Source organism: Anopheles coluzzii, chromosome 2 (genome assembly GCF_943734685.1).
Source record: "Anopheles coluzzii chromosome 2, AcolN3, whole genome shotgun sequence".
Taxonomy (NCBI): domain Eukaryota; kingdom Metazoa; phylum Arthropoda; class Insecta; order Diptera; family Culicidae; genus Anopheles; species Anopheles coluzzii.
In genome coordinates, this window is record NC_064670.1 from 98,917,923 (window position 1) to 98,940,141 (window position 22,219).

Genomic DNA, 22,219 nt, shown 5'->3' on the forward strand with positions numbered 1-22,219 from the left:
GCTGTCATAACAAAGCCCCCCTGCTGTCAGAGTGCTGTGTTTATTTTCCTAATCACACCAGCAGAAAGCCAAAGAAAAGAGAGAAAATAGAGAACGGAAAATTTGTACAGCTGATAGGCCGATACGGTCGATAAGAAGCGGCAGATAAAAGCAACTCTATCTTCCATACTCTAGTTAGTCAGAAATCTCGTCCGCCGACCGTCAGTCCAGCTGCTCCTGTCCGTGTGCATCTGTTGCACGATCTGCGTCATCGTCATCATCGTCATCGTCGACAGGGCCCGAAGAATATTTATTTTTAAAAAGAATATCAATCAAGTGCCAAGATGGGTGAAAGTGTAAGTGAAGCTAATTTCATTTTTGCCTATTTTCTGCACTTGCTTTTAACGATCTGTTTTGCTTACTTTCGCTGTCAACAGGTCGATTCCAAGACGCGCCTGGAGGAGGGCAGAAATATACCGCCCGCCCTGAAGAAGCTGCTCGAATGGGACGTCGTGATGACGAAACAGTTTGTCAGCTTTATGCTGAACTTTGTGCCACTGCGCTCCCTCCGGACGCACTGCAAGGTGCTGGAGTACTCGTGCCATGGGATCGCCTGGCTGGCCGGGTGGCTCGCGTTCTGCTGGATGATCGACAAGCCGGAGTGGTACCAGATGCAGGTGAATCTGTTCATTGGCCTGCTGACGGACATTGTGATGGTGGCGGTTATTAAGGCGGCAACGCGTCGCCGTCGGCCCGCGATAAACGATGATCCGCTGTGCTTTGGGCCGGATAAGTTTAGCTTCCCGTCGGGGCACGTTTCGCGCGGCGTGTTCATTACGACCTTTTTGATCGTGCTGGATCCGGTGACGGTCGTGTTTTGGCCACCGCTGATGGCGTGGACGGTGGCGCTGTGCATTTCCCGGCTGATTCTGTACCGTCACCACATTCTGGACGTGCTGGGCGGTATCTTGCTGGGGCTGTTCAATGCGCTGCTGATATCGATCCTTTGGTTCGACCAGGAGGGTAGCATCTGGCTGATCAACTGGATTACGGACGAGCGTGTGGCGGGTGCGGAATATGCTGTGTAAGGTGTGTGGAGTGCTCTATTTAAACCCCAAAAAACTATAAAGCTTTTGTCACCAAACACGAGCGTGTGTTGAGTTTTTATTGATTCTAGAAGGTAAATATTTCGACCGCTTTCGGCACAACCGTTATCCGCACCGGGCGCACCTCGTACGCCTCATTGTCGATCGAGTAGTACAGCTCCGGGTCGGTCTCTTCCACCTTCAGCCGCTCGGGTAGGAGCTCGACAGTGCGCACGCTGATACTATCCTTGGCCGGACAGTCGAAATACTTTCGACCCCTCACCCGACCCCAGCTGCCACCGATGAAGCCGAAGCTCGAGTCCACCTGTTCCCCCACGACCACATCCAGCTTGGTGCTTTCCGTTCCCTTTGCACCTTCCTGCTCGTCCGCCGCAACGTTCCCCGTTTTAATGACCAGCTCCGACGGTTCCACCTCAATCTCGTGCCGCACCGAGCACTTTTCATTGATGATTTTACTGTAATCCGTCTTTGCTGCGGTTTTCGCACGCGGCACAAACACCGACCACCACCGGCGTGGCTGCTGTTCCGCCTTTTTGGCCGCCATCCACTGGTCGTCCATGTCCTTGTAGCAGTTGCTGCACCCGCTGCACGGTTCCGTGTACGCAATCTTTGCCTTGCAGCTCCACGAGTGCTTTCCATCGAACGCGTTGAACAGGAAGGCGGTATAGTCACGCAGCGAGGCCGTGTACCAGTACTTATCCCTCAGCGCTAGAATGTCGCGGAAAGCGCCCCACTGCAGTGCACCCACGGCGTACACGGGCTTTTCCGGCGGCGTTTCATCGGCCGCACTCGGCAACACCTCAATGCGCATAATGTCCGTTTTTTCCTTCTTGCCAGCGATGACGGCGTATGCTGCATTGGCCATGGTGCGCACATGCTCCAGGTCGGAGTTGCTGGAGCCCTCGGCCGAGAAGAGTTTCATCGCGAGTGTGTTCGTGCGGCCCAGGGGAAGCACTCCGATCGGACATTGTGCACCGTCCTGGCGGCGCTTCATGCCGGAGACGGCTTCCGAAAGCGTTCCATCACCTCCGCCGACGATGAGCGCATCGGGAAGGGTGGCCAGCTCCTCGACGTACCGGCGGGCGTGCCCTTCGGAGTCGGTTTTAACCAAGTCCACCTCAAACCCGGCCAGATGCAGGATCGGTTCACAGTAGTCGTGAAACTAGAAAGGAATAAAGAAATTATTTATACGAAACGAGTGCTTTGAAATCAAACTCAGTTACTAACATCCTCCTCCGACGATTTACGGTTCGCAGCAGGGTTGAGAAGCACCAACACTTTCGGCGGTCTTTGGTTCAGGTTTATCTTGACGTCCCCGTACCGAGATGCTTCCGTGCAGTAGTAGCGCATCAGCTGTTTAATCCTGCAACACACAAAACACATCCATTGGGAGCCGTTTTGATTGATCAAATATCCAAGTAACTTACTCATATTTCTCGTTCGAGTACGACACACCGTAGGCGAGTGCGCTTCCAAAGACGGTCGATTTCTTCCAGTTGTTGCGCACGGCTTTTGCGAACCGAATCACAAACGCCATCGTGAAAATTTAAGGGCAAAGCTTTTCTAAAATGCCGCACCAAAAAGGAAACGCGAGTGCCTTTTTACCGGCGAAACATGATGTTATTCAACAAAGTGGTGGAGCGCACCAAAAATCGTGGTCCTTTTGAAAATGCGAGAACCGAGTGACGTTTCGGGTTGTGTAAGATGTAAACAAACCGCTGTCATCCCTTCGGGAACGGGAACCCCGCTACGCAAAAACCGGTTGGCACGAGCTCACCAACGTTTCAAATTGGTGCAATTTTCTCTCGCTGGCGAGCGTTTTTGAAAGACGTTGTGAGGGTTCAAGATGGCCGGTGTGCGACTGTGTTGGCGGACAAAATTAATTGGCCAAAAAAGTAAATACAGAACCGCACGGAGTCCTACATTTCATGTGTGTGCCATATAAGCATCTGAGCTCCGCCATCTCACTCGCTCATACATGTTCTCTCATTGCATCAGCTGATCCGGTGGTGGCTTTTTATGTACATTTTTTCCCGGTTTACGCTATGAATGCGGACCACAGGCAATAGCATGTCTCGAATATTTACGTGTATCAAATTAAGACGTTTTCTGTGAAATTATTGCAAATTTTAGTTTAGTTCCGCTTGAAGTCGCAGGTGTTAGCCACTCTATTAATTGTTTGACCTGATTACAGCGGAAGATTCCAATTGTTTACCTTAAAAAATTGGATTTAAAATTTAAACAAATTGGAATTTATGTTGCATTTGACAATTATTGTGTCAAATCAGTACAATTTCCTCAAAGAACTGTCAAATTTAGAATATCGCAGGTTATCAATTCGCGTATATCGAGTATGGCGTATATCGGGGAATACCTATCAACACATCGGTAAGGCATATGGACAATTGTCTTTAAAGGTGAACGAAGCGTTCGAAGTGAAATGAGAGAGAGGGGCACAAAAGCTCACTTCGAATCCGAGCACTGTTGGCGAGTAAAGGAGGGGTAAAGAAAATGAGCGAGATGCAACGATACTCGAACGTCAAAAACCCGCGCCATGTTGTACGGGCGGGCCAGCACCCGAGGCTGCTTGTTGTCAAACAGCAGGGACAGCAGCAGAAGTGCATAAATATTCTGAGCAGGTTCACCACACCGAAAAATGTTTGCTGCTAATTGTGCGCGTGTGCTTTAGCTGGTGCAACAAACGTTCCACCCGTTCGTTCAACATCCTTCAGCCAGTGTTGAAAAGTGATTGAAATCGTGTGTGGTAGAAAAACAATCCGCAGAACCACAGCAAAACATCGGACATCTTGCTGCTGCTGTTCTGTGCTGTGCATACAGTGCAAACACACACACACACCGACACACGCACGCACACCGAGAAGGGGGCACATACCAGCACACACACGCACATTACATCGGCCATCATCATCGTCATTGTTGGTTGTTCCCTTATTTTTGCTCACCCATCGGCAAGCCAATTCCGCTGCATCCGTGGTCTGGCGCGGATGATGGAGGTGAAGTGGGAAAGATGAGATGAGAGGTTCGCCCGATCGTTCTCCGGAGTTCTGTGTGTCGAGTGATATTGTTGCCGCTGTTGCCTTCCCCTGGTCCGCTGGTGTTTCGGGTGGTGTCTGTCTGGCTGCTGTGTGGTTCTCATATTCCAAGATGTCGAGCGATCGTGCGGCGGCAGCACATTAAGCCAGTGTGGTTGATGCGATTTGATGTGAATTCCACAATATTGTGTGCGCGGAAGAGGAAAATCGGTGGTGTTTGTGTTGTGAAAATGTAAAGTTGTCCGGTGCGTCATTATCGATCCGTTTCCGTTGCTTACCGAAAGCGTACAGTGCGTGATCGTTTTCTATTCTTTTGCTTCCGCCATCGCGGGGCTGGAATTGATTTCTCTCAAATGTGTACGTCCTGGTAGGCGCTGTGTTTCGGTTTTCGTCGTTTCCGCGCGTTTATCATCGCACAAGTTATCGAGTTTTCGTGTTCCGTTTCGGACCGTACCCCACCCCCATTCCCTGTACTTCTCGTCCCGACACTGTACCCGGGCAAGGCCTTATCAAACCCGCTTCCAACCACCCCCTTTCTGAAACACAGCACAAGTGTATGTGTGTGTGCCGTCTCGCCCTTTGGCTGGGATTTATTGCATCGATCGCAGTAGCCTAGACCTCTGGTGGGAGGGGAACGACAGTGGAATAAAGGGGTAAACCCCCATCTGTTTGTGCCTTTGTGACAGCGAGCCTTTGCCGAGAAGGATTGATAAAAAGAATCCATTGTAAATGTGCATCCAGCACCCTTTCGCGATTAGTTTCACTGTGTGGTTGTGTATGCATATTTAGCGATTGAATCAACACCAGCTGGTTCAGTATCGACAGTAACAACAACAACAGCACGGCCACCCTTTGCGAATCATTGACCAGCGCCATCGCAGCAACATCGCAGAAAGAACCCTCCGGCGTTCTTTGCTTTAGCAGCTGATGCGCAGGCAGGTGACGAAGGAACAGCAGGCTAAGCAAGAAGGAGCAGCAGCAGATTAAACTGGCCAAGAAACAAGATCATCGCAAACAAACTCGAACCGCGCACTCCCTCCCTCTCTCGCTCTGGTGACGATGATGGGCGTGGACCGCAGCACCCGGCGCTAGAAAGGAGAACCGCAAACGCTACAAAGACACACACACACGCAAGTGCCTAACAGGGAGAGGTGGTGCCGTCGAAGCATAAAAATTGTAATTATAATAATGGTCGCGGCCAATCGATCGAACGTAGCTGCCGGTGGTCGATTAGAACGGAACTCCCGTACGTATTAACCTCGGTCCGAAGGTGCCGAAATTTGGGACGATCGGTTGAGGGGAGGGGGCGAAACACCCGCGGTTCGAATTGATATTCCTCTAACACCGGTGAACGACGCACCCGCCGGAAAAGGGAAGCCCAGCTTCAAAGGGGGGTTCTTTCGGAACAATAAGCAATAATACATTTAGAGAAAAGGAGAAAGGAGAAACAGTCGAAATTTCCCGGACCGAAAACGGCAAGCAATACTGGAGAGGAACCTTATAAAAACAACACACAAACACACACACACACGCACCGGGAATTTAATTTCGAGCGACATTTGAAGCGGCCATCGCCGCCAGACCGTCGGCCCGAGGACCGAAAGGAAGAAGCAGCAGCAGCAGCAGCAGCAGCAACATCGGAGCACCGAATTCGTGCGACGTTTGCAAATTGAGTGTGCGAAAGAGAGGGAGAGAGAAGCGGCCAGATGGCGACGACGAATAAAGAGGTCTACCACGAAGGCTGGCTCATCAAATCGCCACCGACGAAACGTATCTGGCGCGCGGTGAGTCACCATTTATATTCTCTTTTGCTATGGGGTGTATGATTTCCCACACCTCTTCTCCGTTCTAGCACCGTCTTTCAAAGGGGTAGGGGTTAGGGGCATCATTTTGCAATAGGATTTGCGAGGATTCGCGAACGCCTCCGGTTGTAGCTGGTAACCAAGCCGGCTGTGGCGGCCGTCCTTGACCGGTGGACGGTGGAGATGATCGGAAAGGTGCCTGCTACACACACACACACACGCACAACCCGTCTTTATCCAACAATTCTGCTTGTTTTCTTGTAGAGTAGGCGCTGCTGAAATTAACACCAGAAATAGAAGTGTGACGGAGCATGCACACACACAGAGAAGTTGATCACACGAGATGCCATGGGAAATGATGTTTGGAAGAAAGCAGCCCATATGAAGTGTCTGAATTGTGGGACAAAATGATAAGAAGATGAAGAGGAGGAGGAGGACACAAACGAAGCATGCGATATTGGACCACGAGTTGTCGGGGTCACTTTACCGCACCCCAAGTGGGATGTGTGGTGCCTTTGGGACAGGGCCTTTCCCCATATTTAATTGATTTGAATGTCAACCCAGACGATCCCACGGCAATTAAGGGCTGTTTTATGTATTTGCTCACTATGGAACAAGGAAAAGAGAATGAAACTCCATTTCTAAGAGCTACAAATGAAAACTTTGAATCATTTTCCACTGGGTTTTGGAAAATTTCGCGCTTTGAATCTGGTCTCAATCCAGCTCCCCGTCCATCGTCTTCTAAAGCTGTCTCCGTTCCGTTCGCCGGTTCCGGATCAACCAGGCCGGAGAACAGTACCTCTAATTAGCTACCCATCATAATATCCGTGTATTTAAGAAAACAGCAAAAAAGGGAAGAAACACACACAAACACACACAAACACATCCATTCTATTGGCGTTGGTTGTCGAAATACGATCGAAGTAGGAACGATCGAGCGTGTGCTGTATTTTTGTTGCGTGGTGCGTTCATCCCTCCTCGGTGTGTGCGGCATTTGCGCCCTGTGATCTTGTTGGCCGGACCCCGCTGCGGGATGATGGTCTGTCTCTTTCTCGCTTTCGCTCTCTGTTTTCCATCGACGATGATCCGGTTCGATACTCTTGCATCCGACTGGTGGATAAATCAGGCCCACCCAGGTAGACCAGTGCGCGCGTACTCTCTGGCCTGTTGTCTGGGGATGCTAAAGCGTCCGAGAGCTGATGAGCTGATCTTTGGAGGGGGTTGATTAGCCTGCAGCAGACATGGGTGTGTAACCGTTTGTTTGAGATCTTAATATTAGGTTGACATAGTTAAGAAGCTGTGTTTTTCATACTTTTTGTGTTATTTGGTTACAATTTAACACATTTCTATTTTTTAGGTGAATTGTAGTGACAGCTGTCCCGGAACCAGCTAGAGCTAGAGATGAAATAATACACCCGAGACGCCGGATCAAATTAAACGATATTCGAGTTGAAAATTAGATCTCGATTGCATTAAAAAGTATTGGTGTTTGTTTCGTCGATGGAATGGGAGAAACCTGCACTGGTTCAATTAAACGCCATTGCAACGGCACCCCCGACCTAACACAAGCACGAGCAAAACAAGAAACTTTCCGAACTTATATTGGAACGATAATCCGGCTAGAATGACGAGGCGTCACAATCGCTTGGCTTCGCTAGCTCACGAACAAACGATACCGTAATGAAGCCGTTTTATGTGCCCCATAATCCGCCATCTCGTTGGCCGGTCGGAGCAGTGATGAGATTCCTTCCTTCTAGGTTCCTGCTGCTCTTGCCCCTTGTTGGATGATCGCTATCGTGCGACAGCGATGATAGCCGTGCCACCAATACAATTGCTACTCCCGGTTGATGGGTGAAGGCCAGTCGGCTGGGGCTCGTCTGCCGCTGGCGGGTCCGACCGCATGCATAACATGCGCTCACGCGTTCAATGAAACATTGCTAGCTCGATGGAGATGAGATTCAACGAGAAAGAGGAGGGATGTGCACACAGTGCACATTCGACGCAATTTGGTGTGGCCTCCTGCTCCGGAGTGAGGACGGTGGGAACTGCTAAATCGAAATGAATGGCGGTAGATAAACAAACGCGCTGTTGTTGTTTGGTTGGTTGTGCATTCGCGGTGGAAGAAGGGGTGGTACACGCAATTTCGGTGACCTTTGGTCCGATAACTTTGCTGCTTTTTTACGCATCTTTTTTGTTAATGGAACGGAGAGGGTTAGTCGATGGTTCAGACATCAAGATAAAGTGTTTTAAATTGAAATGGGACGCTCCTTGGAGTTTGCTTGAAAGAACTGAGCGATTAGATAATGTTGAAGGCGATATTAGTGTATATTTTAACATACATTAGCTACAATGCTGTAAAAGGTTAAATTATAGTGGCAAGAAAATGATTAATAGGATCGTTTTATGTGTTAGCTAGACAATTTAATTTGTTCGGACAATTCAGCATAAGTCCGCAGACAGGCTTCGCTCCAAATTGTCTCTTAATGCTGGTGAAGAACCCATGTGACCATCATCATCTTAACTTTCTCAACCGAGTATCGCCCATGGCATTGTCCCCTAAATTGAGAATGTAGCAGAAGAACGTATGCGAAGCGAGATGAAAGAGATCACACGAGCGACGCGTTTGCGTCGTGAGCGTCTTGTTGTGTGTCTCGATCGCGCAGAAGACACACAATTTTCGGAACCCCTCCAACACATTCGACTCGATTTGTAGCGCAGATCAGCTTAATTAGCCGCTTTCATTGAGACGCTTCAGTATAGGAGGGTAAGGATGGAGCTTAATTCTCTTCCCCATCCACATGGCGCATGGCCAAAGGGGGGACTGTCGTTTATCTTCGCCAGCCTATCAGATTGGGTGCGGCCGTTATCTCACATCTACTCAATCGTCTACAGTCAGATCCACTCAATTACAATTGGAATGTGAATGGTGGTGTGCTGGCTTGGCTCGTGAACGCGATCATCATCAACAGCAATGATCTGGAAGGCTCATCCTTGCTTCGGCAGCTTGGAAAAACAGATTGCCCTTATGTGTGTTTACCACAAAGTGACTGGACCTCACACCTCTCGCTCACGCACAAGAACTGACCTCCCGCGAACACAAAACCTTTTCATAGATATTTGATCACGAACCTGTGCGAACGGTTAAACGGTGTTTATGCTAAAAATAGCTCCGTTTAGCGCGCGCTCTCCCCCTTCCCGCACTAGACAAACTGAACTAATCTCCCCACTACCGTTTATTTTTCTTCTCCAAAACAAACCCTCCAAAACTGTCGGGAAGCGGGGGGAGACTCGCGTGTTGTCGTCCATTCACTTTTCGAAGTTTTATAGATGACACGCGAGACAGTTTTCGCGGCGCGCTCATTCAAGTTAACCGTCCGCTTCGGTTTGGTTCGTGTTGTTCGCGTGCTCTTGTGTGTGTGTCCGTTCGAGCGCGTAAGCCGGTTCTCTGGTCAGTGTATAGGGGTGGGGGGTGAGGGGACACATACACGCATATTTTGTATGTTGAACGCGCACTCGAGTGGGCTGGTCAGTTTATGCTGATGTTGGCAAAAGAGGGAGGAGGGTGTTGCGATAAAGCAGAGTGCGCGCGCCGTGTTCGTGCTGTGAATGGGTTCGCGTTGTGAGTGGAGGAGAGACAAGTGCCTTCGATAGCTCAGTTGGTAGAGCGGTGGACTGTAGAGAGAGAGATGACGCAGAATGTAGTAATCCATAGGTCACTGGTTCAAATCCGGTTCGAAGGAGAGAAGGGAAAACTTTTTTGTAGCGCTGTGCGCGCTTTTGGTATTTGTTAACATGTGTGTGGTTGCTACGGGAGACCGCGACCACTCTATTTCTCTTTGATCGCGTGTGTGTCCCTAAGTTTTTTTTTTTGTAGTGGTTTTGTGATGTAAACATCGCTTCCTGCGATCGCTAGGGGTTTCTTGGAGAATCATGTGACCAAACAAACGCCGCCATCTTCGCCAACACCGGAAACGCAGTTGATGTTGTCTGTTTCTTTCTTTTAACGCGGCTGTGTGTGCTGTTGTGTGGTGTACTACGCCTCGTTGTAATCGCCCATCGGCACCTTCCTTCCCATATGCCGGATGATTCATTGCATATTCTGCGCACATGCACATTCGCCCCCCGTGTCCGCAACATAGTGAGAAGCGTGCGGTTTTGTTTATCGATTTCTAACACGTTGGCACAGTTGTTCTCAGTTCTCAGTTTTCAGCCGATTTCCAACAATGTGGGCAAAAATTATGTCATCCTTTTCCAGCCCGATTTCCTTATGCTGTGTGTGTGTGTGCCCATATTTGTGGTCGACTCGATATTGTGGCTGTTATTGTTTTTGTCGCGACCATCTCGGGCGTCACCCACATGCCATATGTGTCCATATGTGTGTGGGGTGGTCCCCCCCGGGGGGTGTTCTAGAGTTGTCTCGTTTCGACGCCCTGCTAACTGTTGTCCGTTTCATTTTCTCCACTGCAGCGATGGCGACGGCGCTGGTTCACGCTCAAGCAGGGTGAGCTGCCCGGTCAGTTCTTTCTCGAGTACTACACCGATCGCAAATGCCGCAAGCTGAAGGGCATCATCGATCTCGACCAGTGTGAGCAGGTGGACGCGGGGCTGCGGCTCGACCGGCAGAAGGAAAAGTACGCGCACATGTTCGACGTGAAGACGCCGACCCGCACCTACTATCTGGCCGCGGACACCGAGGAGGACATGCGCGGCTGGGTGAACTGTATCTGCCAGGTGTGCAGCCTGCAGGAAACGCAAACCGTGGACGATCGGCCATGTAAGCAATTGCCTTTTTGGTCTTTTTCATTTTGTGCTCCCAACTCTAACCGAATATCCTCCCTTTTTCTGCTTTGTAGATTACAACATCGGCGCAATCAATATGGCCGATGCGGTCAACATGGCGGACACGGTGGTAGAGACGAGGGCACCGACCCGATCGACCAGCAACGGGGCGGCAGCAGTAATGGAAACGGACGTGTCAAACGAAACCGAAACGACCATGCTGAATCATTCGGTGGTGGGAGAGGCAGCCGCAGCGGATCCGTCACAGCACCACCACAACAGCCAACAGGCGGCAAAGCGTACACCACCGGCGGCCTACAACCCGTACGGCACGTACCAGAACGAGGAAATGATGGGCTTTCGCTCGATGGACTACACCAACCGCGAGACGATCATTTGCGAGGCAAAGCTGGGCCAAACAGTACCGAACGCGGAGGCGTACTCGAACCTGGACGTCATCATCGAACGCTCCCAGTCGTTGCGTGGTAAGCCGACGCCCAAAAACGGTGAACCCTCCAGCTCGTCAACAATGACAAACGGTATCGGTACGGGCACGGCCAGCTCGATGGGGCATCATATGCGTACACAGTCGCTGAACATTGACCATCAGCAGCAGCAGCAGCAACGGGGTGGTAAAAAGATTCCGGAAAATCTGAAACTCACCGACCGTTCCCCGTCGACCAGTGCGTTCGACAGTGGGCCAGAGCAACCGTCCCCGGCGCTGAGCACCTCGTCCGGACCGTACATCCCGATCAGCGAGTGCTACTCGGGCAGCCCGGTGACGCCGCTGAACTCGCTCGATCCACGCTTCTACGAAACGCCACGCAGTCACACCAACATCGGCTTCAATCTCGTCAACAACGAGCAGCCGTACTCACCAAAGAGAAACAACGTCGGTGGAGGGCCACTAGCCACGGGGCCGTCGTCGCTTGTGCTGGGGGGAACGGGCGGTGCCGGTAACACGGTGCCAAAAGGCATTGGTCCGAGCTGCAGTGGTAAATCGAGCCCGTCCGATTCGGAGAGCGTGTTTACGGACGATGAGTGGACTGCTGGGTCGCCGGGCGATGGAATGCGTGGTGGTCGTGAGGGAGCTACGAACGGTGGTGATGGTGGTCGTGGAGGTGCAGGAGGTGCTGGTGGTACGATCGATAGAAGCACTCGGCCGTCGGACAGTTCGATCGAGAATGATGCGGTCGGTTGGACGTATGTGCAGCGCTTCTCCAAAGTGCCCAACACGGAGGAGAAACAGCAGCAGCAGCAGCAGCAACAGTTGAAGCAAGGACAAGGTGCTAGCGCTGGGAATGCTCCCGGCGCTCCACCAAGACCGCCGAAACGGACCAGTCTGAACTTGGAGGGTATAGAAAAGTGAGTAAACATTGAAAATATCCTTCAAAATTGAAGAAATGTTCATGATGAGAGCATTGTTTTGAATTTCAGAACCAAGGACATAATATCGTCCGACACGGAGAACGTTTCACCTGCCATCGGACCGAAAGAAGCAAGCGCGGTAAGTGTTGCCTGTGGGACTAATGTAGTGATGTGCTGTAGTGAAGCGCATTCCCGACTCCGACCAGACTCCGGCTGTTGTTATTACAATTCCAACAAAATTCGAGCCACTATTTCCACTAGGAGTTGGAGTCGTCTGGAGTCGTTCGGATTCATCAGGAGCCGTCTGGAATCTTTCATAGTCGGAGTCATCCGGAGTCGTCCGGAGACTTCCGAAGTCGTCCGAAGTCGTCTGGAGTCGTCCAGAAACGTTCGGAGTTGTCCGGAGTCGCCTGAAGGCGTTCGGAGTCGTCCGTAACCGTTTGGAGTAGTAGTCATTCAGAGTCGTCCTGTGTCTATCAGAGTCGACCGGAATTGGAATCGGTCAATGTCAACAGGAGCCATCCGGTGCAATGTACGACTCCGGTAGGAGTCGTCCGAGGTCATCCAGCGTCGATCGGAGTTGTCCTGAGTCGCTCGGAGTCGTTCGTAGTCGGAGTCATCCGAAGTCTTCAGTAGTCGTCCAGTGTCGTCTGGATCCACACTGGACGACTCCGGTAGACTCCGGCTGATTCCGGATGACTTCGGATGACTCCAACTTCAATGGATGACTCCAGATGACTCCGACTACGAACGACTCCGGGCGACTCCGATTCCGAACTACCCCAACCGATACCGGACGACTCCGACTTCGAACTCCGAATGACGCCGAACTAATCCGGACGACTCGGGACGACTCCTGAGGATTCCGGATTACTTTGACTCTGGAAGACTCCGGATGAAGACTGGAAGACTACGAAAGACTCCGGGCGACTCCGGACAACTCCGAACGACTCCGATCGACTCCTGATGACTCTGGCTCCAAACGACTACGGACGACTCCGAATGACTCCGAACGACTTCGGGCGACTCCAGATGACTCCGGACGACTCCAAATGACTCCGGGCGACTCCGGCCAACTCCGAACGACGCCGAACTAATCCGGATGACTCCGGACAACTCCAGAGGTCTCCGGAAGACTCCGGACGACTCCGAGGAATCCCGGACGATTCTGAACGACTCTGGTTAATACTGGGCGGACCTAACTTCCGCAGTAGGTTCCTATATTATCGGAGTCGGATCGGAGTCACCCGGAGTCGGTTCGGAGTCGAGACAACTTTACCCATCACTAGACTAATGAGTCACAATGACCTTTCCATGACTTCCTTACTAATCTGTTTTTTGTTTCTTCTCCTTATTATGATTCTCTTTAGCACATTGAACAGTTCTACGATATTCCACGCTCCCATCAGCACCCGTACACTGGCAGCAGTATGCATCTGCCCGACGGCGATCTGCTGTCACCATTAAGCCAGTGCGATCTGGTCGCTTCCAGCACGCCTAACCTGATCAGCGATTTCGGGTCGGGCAGCCAGTGCGGTACGCTGGGACGCCCCCGGCCCCACTGCTACACCAATGCTGCCCCGACGAAGATCGAAGGCAATGTGTTTCGTTTCGATTTCAGTGAACAGGTACGCTCGCACTAAAAGATAGCGCTTTTTTAACTTCAATAATAATCATTTCAATCCTTTGTTTTGTAATAATAATATAGTCCGACGCATCAGCACCGGCCATTAATCGCCGCTTAAAGCCACGCTCGTCGTTCGATATTACCAAATCGATCGAGTCCGTGACGCAGGGCGTTAAGCAGCAGATGTCGCTCGGTGGCGCTGGTACAACGGCACCGCCAGTGCCCATTCCAAACGGTGGCAGCGCTAACGGGGGCGGTCAATCTGCCAAGAGTCCACCGACGGTTGATCGTACGCGCAAGCCCGCAACTCCAAAGGTAGCAAACGATCGAGTAGCAGCAGAAAAGCGGAGATTAATGTTGTGCTTTTTCTATTCCCGCTAGATCGGTACTAATTCGATGCGTCGGAAGGGTGGACCGGTATCGCTAAATCTCGCCTCCAATCAAGCGACCGAAAGCACGTACGGTAACACACAGGATGCGAACATTTCAATGGTAAGTTGGGAGCACAGCTCTTCTTTCCTCTTTTTGCATTAACTCAACTCTTTCGCTTCCCCTTCACGTCCAGCTTTCGGTTATATCGCCACGCGCTACCAGTAAGAACGAAGATCGCCTTCAGTATCTCGATTTGGATCACTCGAACAGCCCACAGAAAGGATCCAACCAAAATGCCATCTACTCGTCCGGTCCTAGCAGCAGTATCGCCATTGGAGGACAAGGAGCATCAGGAGCATCTGCGGCGCACGGTGGTGGTGGCAGTAATGGAAAAAATCACCACCACCAGCAACAAAACCACCATCATCCGGTAGCGTCGACCAGCTCCCTTTCGCACGACAGTACCGGTGGTCATCACGGTGGCACATCAGCCCGTCATCATCGGGACGGTGGCGAAACGGGCACAGCGAAGCCCACCATACAGACCAGCCGCACACCGTACACAACGGTCGATTTCGTCAAAACGGACGCGTTCAATCGGGTCCGTGCCGACTCGGAACTGACGCGCGCACAATCTCGCCTAAAGGATCAAACGTCCTAGACGCGCCCAGCACATACAAAACGCCTTTCGTCGAAGGCGCGTGTGCGCGATTCATATCCAACACATATTCGGTCTTCCGCATTTTTCATTAGGTGTCGCTTTTTTTTTTTATTTTCCAATTTTTGCTTTTGCTACAACTCCAATTCCCTCGAATGTAGGGAACACGGGAACATGATGGACTCGCTAACATATATGCGCACATGGAAAGACTGGTGGAAATGTAGCACGGGAGAAGGAAACGGAGCAGGAATGGAAGAAACTGAAACACTATTACTAAGAAAAAAGGATACACAATACTACGCTAAGTGCAATTAATGCAAGAATTTCTGCCTTAACCCTACTTCTTCCTACTTCGTAAGCTTTTCATTATGGGAGCAGTTTTACGCATTGCGCAATTACTTTTACGCAACTAGGAAATATCAAATGCATTCTCTATCTTCCAGCGAACAAAAATACACGAACAAAAACGCAACACCGTCGCATATTGGAAATATGCTGTACCGGTAACAAGAACAATATAAAGCAGTTAAGCAGAAGCATTGTAAACAATGATATGGACGCGTGGCCCCCGCGCCCGTATGCCTGTGATTTCGAAACACTAGAGAATGAGCGTACGAAAACGGAAACAGTTTGATAGAGATTGGATTGAGAGAAAAAAAAAGAATGGAAAGTATTTACCAGAAGGAAGAGGAGGTAGGTGGAAGCATTTACACGTAAAAGCGAACGAGACGCGATCGGTGATTGCATTTTAAGCTGCAATTTAAGCATACAGCAAAACCGGTTGAACAAAATGCGGCGCTGTAAGATTAGGATAGGACGAATACGGATAGGCATCCAATTATTATTATTATTATTAAAATTACTACTACAACGTGAGTAATAGACGACAGCACTTTCAAGGGGACACACACTCAGAGAGGCACAACGCAACGCGCGTTTGCTTGTTGGTGGAGTGGAGAATCGGTTTTTGCTTCGTTTTAAGCAAAACGCTACACAAAACCAACCGAAAAAAGAAGAAGCATAAGTACAGTACTGTTTCTTTCGCATTTTTACTAGTTCTTACCGTTTTTTTATACCTTTCTTTTGACATGACTTTACATACCTGTTTCATCATTATACAACGTGTACTTGCATTTTGATATTTTGTCTCGCAAAGCTCTTTACACTTTAATCGTTAGCACCACAAGCTGTTAACAGAACAGGCGGCAAACAATCTGCGTGTTGTTTTCCCTTTTCCCCCCCTGTTTTTTGCTCTCCGTGGGTCCCGTTACTCTCGTTAGATAGAACGTTCACAATGTTTACTCTTATTTAGCGCAAATAAAACAATGCTACTGGACACTTTGAGCAGCAAAAAAAGAAGCCAGTTTTCTGTTAATTCATTGTGATGAAAATGAGAACAACAAACACATGCCGCCACCAGGAAGTGTTTCTTTCTGTTTTGTTTATTGTTTTTTTTTTCTTTCCAAACGATTATTATACGTCGACATACATTTTGTTTTGTTGTATAGTAGAATAGAGATTCAGGAAGGGGGACGATGAAGCGACTGGGAATGGGCGTTGGAATTAGCGAATTACACGGTTTTCTTCCTAAATTTATTTTCCCTACGCGAGACCCTCGCTCTAACACTGTTATACTGCATTATACTGCCACTACTGGAAAGTTGAATCTTACGGACGCGGAATGTAAGACAGGAGGTTTGCTACTGTGTACTATCTCACCTTTATAGACGCATGATTACACTGGACAGTAGGTGTAGCGGGTAGTATTCGCTAAAGATCGGTTGACGATGATAAACCACCATTGTAGGTGAGCCTTACATACTGCACTGCACTCCCTTAAATCTAACAAATAGATGTGTATGGTTGTTTTCAGGTTCTAGCGCGTGTGTCACACACTCCCACTCACAACTCCGCTCAATGAATAATGTAATCCTTCAGAAAGTCTTGCTGCACATTGCTGCAACGAAAGGCGCATGACACAAAACAAAACAGCTTTAAAGTAACACACCACACGAAGTCGTCGTCTAACTTCCGGTACGCAGAAAACAAAACAAACACCACACTCTACACCGACAAAAAGCCAACAACTTAACGAAACAAACAATCTCGGTAACACGTGGGAAGCACTCCCTCTCACCCCCCACTACACGCAGCGCAAAACAATTCGGGGGGAAAAGCAGCAGGAAGCTATCAGGAAGATCATCAGCCAAACATTACAATCGTTTCGATCTTAGCATTTGTGCTTTTTACCAACCACTCTTCTAACTACTTCTTTACTTTCACTCTCTCTCTCTCTTTCTCTGTTTAGGATCTACTGTGAGCAGGCTACTTCACGCCACGCCATTCTTCGCCATCCCCATCGGTAACTGACACCAGCCAACGGCCATTACTTTACCACAGCTTGTTGTGGTAAAACTTGAGATCAAAGTGGCCCCCACCACCCGGCTGGCTGCCGTTCGAGTGCACCGACTCGTTGTCATCGTGCAGGCTGCCCCGCGTGCCCGACTTCCCGATCGGCCGGTTGATCTTGACCGAGCCGAAGCCCTCGTTCTCCTCCTGGTCGAACTCCATCTTGCCGCTCGGCATGACCGCCGCCCCGACGCCGAACGAGATGTTCTTCAGCCCGGTGTTCTGCTTGGTGTAGCGGGCCGGCTTCCTGCTGCCCAGCACGCCGTAGTCGCTGCCGGCCGGATGCACCGGCGACGCCTGCTGGCTGACAGATTGAGGCGATAAGGACTGGTCCCGGTGCGAGCCACCACCACCCTCCGTGTCGTCGTGCAGCTCGAGATGGCGCGGATGGAAATCGTACGGATCCGGGTCGGGACCGGGCTCGGGCATATCGTCGTACGGTAGCGTTTCCGGCTGGTCGGCAAACTTGACCTCCAGCCCGTGGTGCGGCGTGTAGCGCGAGGCGTCCGGCTCATCACCACCGGCACCGAGCTCGACGCAGCGCTCCATTTCGTCGGCCAACCGCTGATCGAGCTCCTGCTCCTCCTCGCCACCGTCGCCGCCGCCCTCGATCGAGTCCGTCTCGTACCGGTGCTGATGAGCGGCATCGTCCTCGGCCTCATGCCCATTGCTACCGTTAGCGGCAGCGTGTCCATTAGCAGCATTAGCGTTAGCGTTAGCGGTGCTAGAAAACGGGGAGGTGGGAAAAGGAAACATTTGCCACAGGACAGAGAAGGACAGAGAAGGAAGAGAGAGAGAGAGAGAGAAAGCGAAAAAAAACCAATTCCAGTCATAGTGCGCTACCAAACCACGCTACCAAGCTACAAAGTCACTACTTTTGCACTACACGCTAAGCGGAAAAGGAAGAGCTGTCTGCGGTTGATGAGCAACACACTTCAAATGGTGATACAAAACACATCCTTAAACGAGGAAAAACGAAACCTCCAATTAAACAAACGATATACAAAAGCACACACAATAGGAAGGGAAGATAAAAGAAAACAGACACTTTGCGTAACAAGCGAACAATGTGCGATTTTATTCCGTGTTGCTCTGCCGTGGTGTGCTGTTGGGCCACAACCCGGCACAACAATGTTTACGCGTACACAACAACACTTGAACGGAACCGAACCCTGCCTGAGCAGGAATTGCACTTGGGAGTTTAATAAATTACTTTCAACAATTTTATAAACTTTCTTGAAAGAAGATCCGAAGACGACGAACGAAGTGAGCTTAATATTAGGGGCAAAGGGCCGTACAAACTTAAAGTAAATCCTGCTTCGACCGGGGAAGATTTAATTTAGACACGGTACATTAATTGCTACTGGTGCTTAACACGATATTAGAGTACGCAGGTATCGCAGTGTGGCTAGATTTCGCAAAGACCTAGACGAATTTTAAATACACGAACCATCATCGGGGGTGGGCAGGGACAAACCAAAGACATACATTACAAAGCCAATCAGTGTGACCTCCGGCCTTTGGGTGAGTGTTTTTGTTTAGGTAAAATTGCTGGAAAGAAATAAAAAGTAAATAAGAAAAAACATGTATAAAACAAACAAAACTAAACAAATGGGGTAAGTAATGAACAGAGAAGGGAAACGACAGTTTGAAACGAAAGACAAAAGCGTGCATGTAAGCTGATGTTCTTTTGTTTGCTAAATAAGCTACCGTAAATGGTGTTTTTTTAGGTAGCAGTGGGTAAATTGTTGCTCGTTTGTCGAGAATTGTTGTAAAGCTGCCCAAAAATTGAATATTACCTGTTCGGTTCCGTTGAAACTGTTGTGGGGCTGTTGTGAATTATCTGAAAAACAAGATAATATTAATTATAATTTATTTCGAATACAAGTAGAAAATGGTTAATATCGATTGTATTTAGAACATAAACTCAATTAAAAGTTATTATGTTTTCAATTTGTGAAACTTTGCAGTGCTAATTAAGACGAAATGGTGATGCAAATTGCATACATTGCGGCGGATCTAATTACTGTATTCTGTATGCGTGACAAACCGCCCAAAATGCTGCAATCTGCATGACACTATAATTGCGTTACCACATTTTGCACCTCTTGTTTGGTTTAGTTTTGACAAAAAAAAAAGCAACAAGCATAAACCGAACAAATGAGAAGTTGTTAAAGGCATCCTCCACTTGCTGCTAATTAATTCATAACGAATATTCAAACGTTCCGAAATTGACAATGAAAATGCAGCTAACACGGCATAGTGGAACACACCGTTCGCGTGACCTCATTACCAATGTTCTCGTTGAAAGTGAGAATCGTGCCTCGTGGTCCACATTTGTGACATGCTTTTTTAAAGTTAAATGGCTTTAAAAACACAAGCTGCACACCATCGCACTGCACTGCTACTCCTCCCTGTTTGCGTGTGGGAAAACTAGGTTCCTTCAGAAACAATCATCAAGCGCCCAAGTTTGGCGTTTGCGTGAAAGCGGTCGCAGTGTATTTTAAAACCGAGCCAAGAAATGAGGCCAACTACTTTAAAAAAATGATCATTTGCGTGAAAAACTGACCAACGGCGGTTAGATTGCATGATTGCGGGTAGTTGTACGGAAGAGCTCCAGCCAAGGGTGCAGCAATTTCTTCAAAATTGGACCACAACAAACGATCAAGAAAATGTGCAACCGTGCAATCAAGGACATAACTGGTTGGCATCGCAAATCAAAGAAATGTTTCCTGAGCTGAAGCTATTCCGCGCAAATGGCAAGGGATCGGGAGGATAGCGCCTGCTGCACAAAAACTGAGCAATCAATCGGGCAAATCAAGAACCTTCGCATAACGTACGAGGAGTTCACATTAACGACCCAAGCAAAAAGTGGTAATTTTCTTTTCCTTTGATCCATTACACTTTTCCAAGTAAATTGCAAGAAGTGTGTGTCTGTGTGTGTGTGTGGCATGTTTGCTTGCTTTGCATGTATCCGATCTGATCCTATCGCAAAGAGCATGCAGTCTTGCGGCCTCAGTTCACACCTAAGTTTGCACGAGCAGTTCCGCAAACCATGCGCCCGCTGTACGATAACGAGTACTTTAAAGCGAACACGTCCTTGGAAGGCTGTTTTGGAAAGGAAAGCAAAGGGAAAAAGGAGCGTGAAGATTTATTACCACCAACATGGCCATCATGGTACGCTGACGCTGAGCAGCAGTTAGTCCGTCGGATGCATGCAAAACACTGCCGGCCGGGGATTAGTGGGCGTTTAATTGAAATGCAACTAGGCGGACGTCCTGCCGGAAGAGGCCGGAGGCAAGTGTAATCGATTGCCGTGACAGCAGCAGGCGTGGTTGGTGCTGGTGTTTGCATAAACGATGAAGCAATCAGATCATTACAAACTGATGATTTATCAGTATTGATATGCAATTTTACAACACAGTGATGTCTTTTGTAAGGCAACCCTTCAAGGGAGAAATATGAGGAAACTAACTAAACGGGTAGATAAGGAGTATCTAAGAGACCAATCATTAAAGTCTGACATTCTTTGAACGTAGTATAACATATTTTTGTTAATTTTTATACCAGATCTTGAAGATATTGCAAATATCGCTGTAAACTACACATCATAATATAGACCTTCAGACTTGCATTTGAAGAAATGTAGATCTGCCAGACAGAGATCTTGATAAACGATCGCAGAACAATTGGTATAAGATATCTTCTTAGCACTACTAAGGTTTGTTTGGTATTTAGGCGAACTTTAGGGACTTTCAGTAAGCTCAATAACATCCATACCAATCAAAACAACTCTAATTGTACGATACTAACGTTATGCTACGAGGTCCAAGTTTGCAGGAACACCGAAATAGGACCTCATAACGCCATTTTCTCAAGAATTTTCCTGAAATTCCTTAGTTACTAGGAAGCAAACCAAACAAAGAACTGGGACCAAAGCCCCAACACCTGAACTAAACAAAACCTTCCACACTCGGAAATTGTCCATAAACTATTTGCCTAAATTGTTCTTCATCACTTTCGCGACAGTTCCATAAGGTGCTGGCCGACGTAGAAACATTACAAAATTTCTTCCCACATACCACACAGTTTGTTGGCGTGATTGCAAACAGTTAAATTAAACATGCAACAATTTCACCCCAAACGCTATGACAGTAATGACCAACTATGAGGGAGAAAGATATTGTTCCATTCCTTCCAAGAATTTCCTCTTGCTCTAAAGCAAAAGCAGAGAAATAAAACTAAAATTTCAGAGTTTTACATTGATTTGGAAGCACGCAACATATAAGCAGCCGGAATGTTACATTCCTTTGTCGTTTTCATCCTCCCTGTCAGCTGATAAAATCTAATTTCCTGCATTTTAAATGTCCCGATTAATGTCACTCACACATACACACAGAAAAGCTGTTTGAAATAGAAATATTTAGCACAAGCGAAGCATCAAAAAGGGGTTAAAAATGCAAATTTTCAGGCACGTGTACACGCGACAAGATTACATCCTTACAAAAAACGGATCGTTTTCCGTTCCCCGTGTTTTCCTCGGGAAACCTTATTTTACCAACCATGCTGGAATAGTGATTTACCTGTGCCATGCTGCAGGTTGGCCGCTTGGCCGCATACCGACCGACCGGCGGTTGGGCAATGATCGGCATCGGCGCGACGTTCGTTCGGGTCTGCGAGGTGGAACGACGTCTTTCCTCCGTCGTGGTAAACGTTGGCCCGAACAGGTTCGTGTTAGGACTGTGACAGCCGGTGGTGCATTTTGGCAGATGTGTGTGTGTGTGTGTGTGTGTATTGTTTGTATGTGTTGAGGATGTGTTTGTAAGGATAAGAGAGGATTGGGTTACAGGAGGTTACAGAAGCGTGGACAGGTTTGTGAAGAGAAAAAGATGGATATTGAGAAGTGGATTATCATTAGTACTGCAAACGGTTTTGCTAGTCGGATGTTAAAGGTAGTGTCCGCTACCACACCCATTGCGCCCGTCCGTTTAGTGTCTAACTCTTATGAAGCCTACGAGTTATCCATCACAATTTGTTAGACGGCGGTTTAGGCTGAGTTCTTC

The 22,219-nt window shown here is 48.8% G+C and overlaps 4 protein-coding genes and 1 non-coding gene across 6 annotated transcripts in view; 3 read left to right on the forward strand and 2 right to left on the reverse strand.

The window, feature by feature from the left end:
- Positions 1 to 22,219, reverse strand: part of LOC120947541 (alpha-tubulin N-acetyltransferase) — a 600,156-nt gene that overhangs the window by 565,810 nt on the left and 12,127 nt on the right. The window contains exons 6-8 of one of the 2 annotated variants that reach the window (XR_007452150.1): positions 21,740 to 21,896; positions 18,956 to 18,999; positions 16,654 to 17,880 (exon numbers count right to left, since the gene is read on the reverse strand). Coding sequence is in view for 1 of the 2 variants with exons in the window: in XM_040362945.2 (XP_040218879.2) it covers positions 17,139 to 17,880; positions 18,956 to 18,999; positions 21,740 to 21,896 (943 nt within the window). In the remaining variant the exon portion in view is untranslated. Of the gene's footprint in view, positions 1 to 15,840; positions 17,881 to 18,955; positions 19,000 to 21,739; positions 21,897 to 22,219 lie in introns of those variants that run through there. The other variant, XM_040362945.2, reaches the window with a different exon arrangement.
- On the forward strand, positions 9 to 1,125 carry LOC120948556 (polyisoprenoid diphosphate/phosphate phosphohydrolase PLPP6). Its single transcript, XM_040365003.2, has 2 exons — positions 9 to 335; positions 417 to 1,125. The coding sequence occupies exons 1-2, from the start codon at positions 324 to 326 to the stop codon at positions 1,065 to 1,067; spliced, it is 663 nt and encodes a 220-aa protein (XP_040220937.1). The 5' UTR covers positions 9 to 323; the 3' UTR covers positions 1,068 to 1,125.
- LOC120948555 (acylglycerol kinase, mitochondrial) lies at positions 1,103 to 2,790 on the reverse strand. The gene is made up of 3 exons (XM_040365002.2): positions 2,513 to 2,790; positions 2,313 to 2,448; positions 1,103 to 2,247 (listed from the first exon to the last, which is right to left on the reverse strand). Exons 1-3 carry the CDS (start codon positions 2,620 to 2,622, stop codon positions 1,153 to 1,155), a joined length of 1,341 nt encoding a protein of 446 aa, XP_040220936.2. The 5' UTR covers positions 2,623 to 2,790; the 3' UTR covers positions 1,103 to 1,152.
- Positions 3,672 to 16,106, forward strand: LOC120947540 (protein daughter of sevenless). The gene is made up of 8 exons (XM_040362940.2): positions 3,672 to 5,922; positions 10,408 to 10,714; positions 10,794 to 12,084; positions 12,157 to 12,226; positions 13,458 to 13,715; positions 13,796 to 14,029; positions 14,096 to 14,206; positions 14,280 to 16,106. The coding sequence occupies exons 1-8, from the start codon at positions 5,845 to 5,847 to the stop codon at positions 14,745 to 14,747; spliced, it is 2,817 nt and encodes a 938-aa protein (XP_040218874.2). The 5' UTR covers positions 3,672 to 5,844; the 3' UTR covers positions 14,748 to 16,106.
- On the forward strand, positions 9,582 to 9,680 carry Trnay-gua (transfer RNA tyrosine (anticodon GUA)). Its single transcript has 2 exons — positions 9,582 to 9,618; positions 9,645 to 9,680. It is a non-coding gene; the product is annotated as a tRNA-Tyr (tRNA).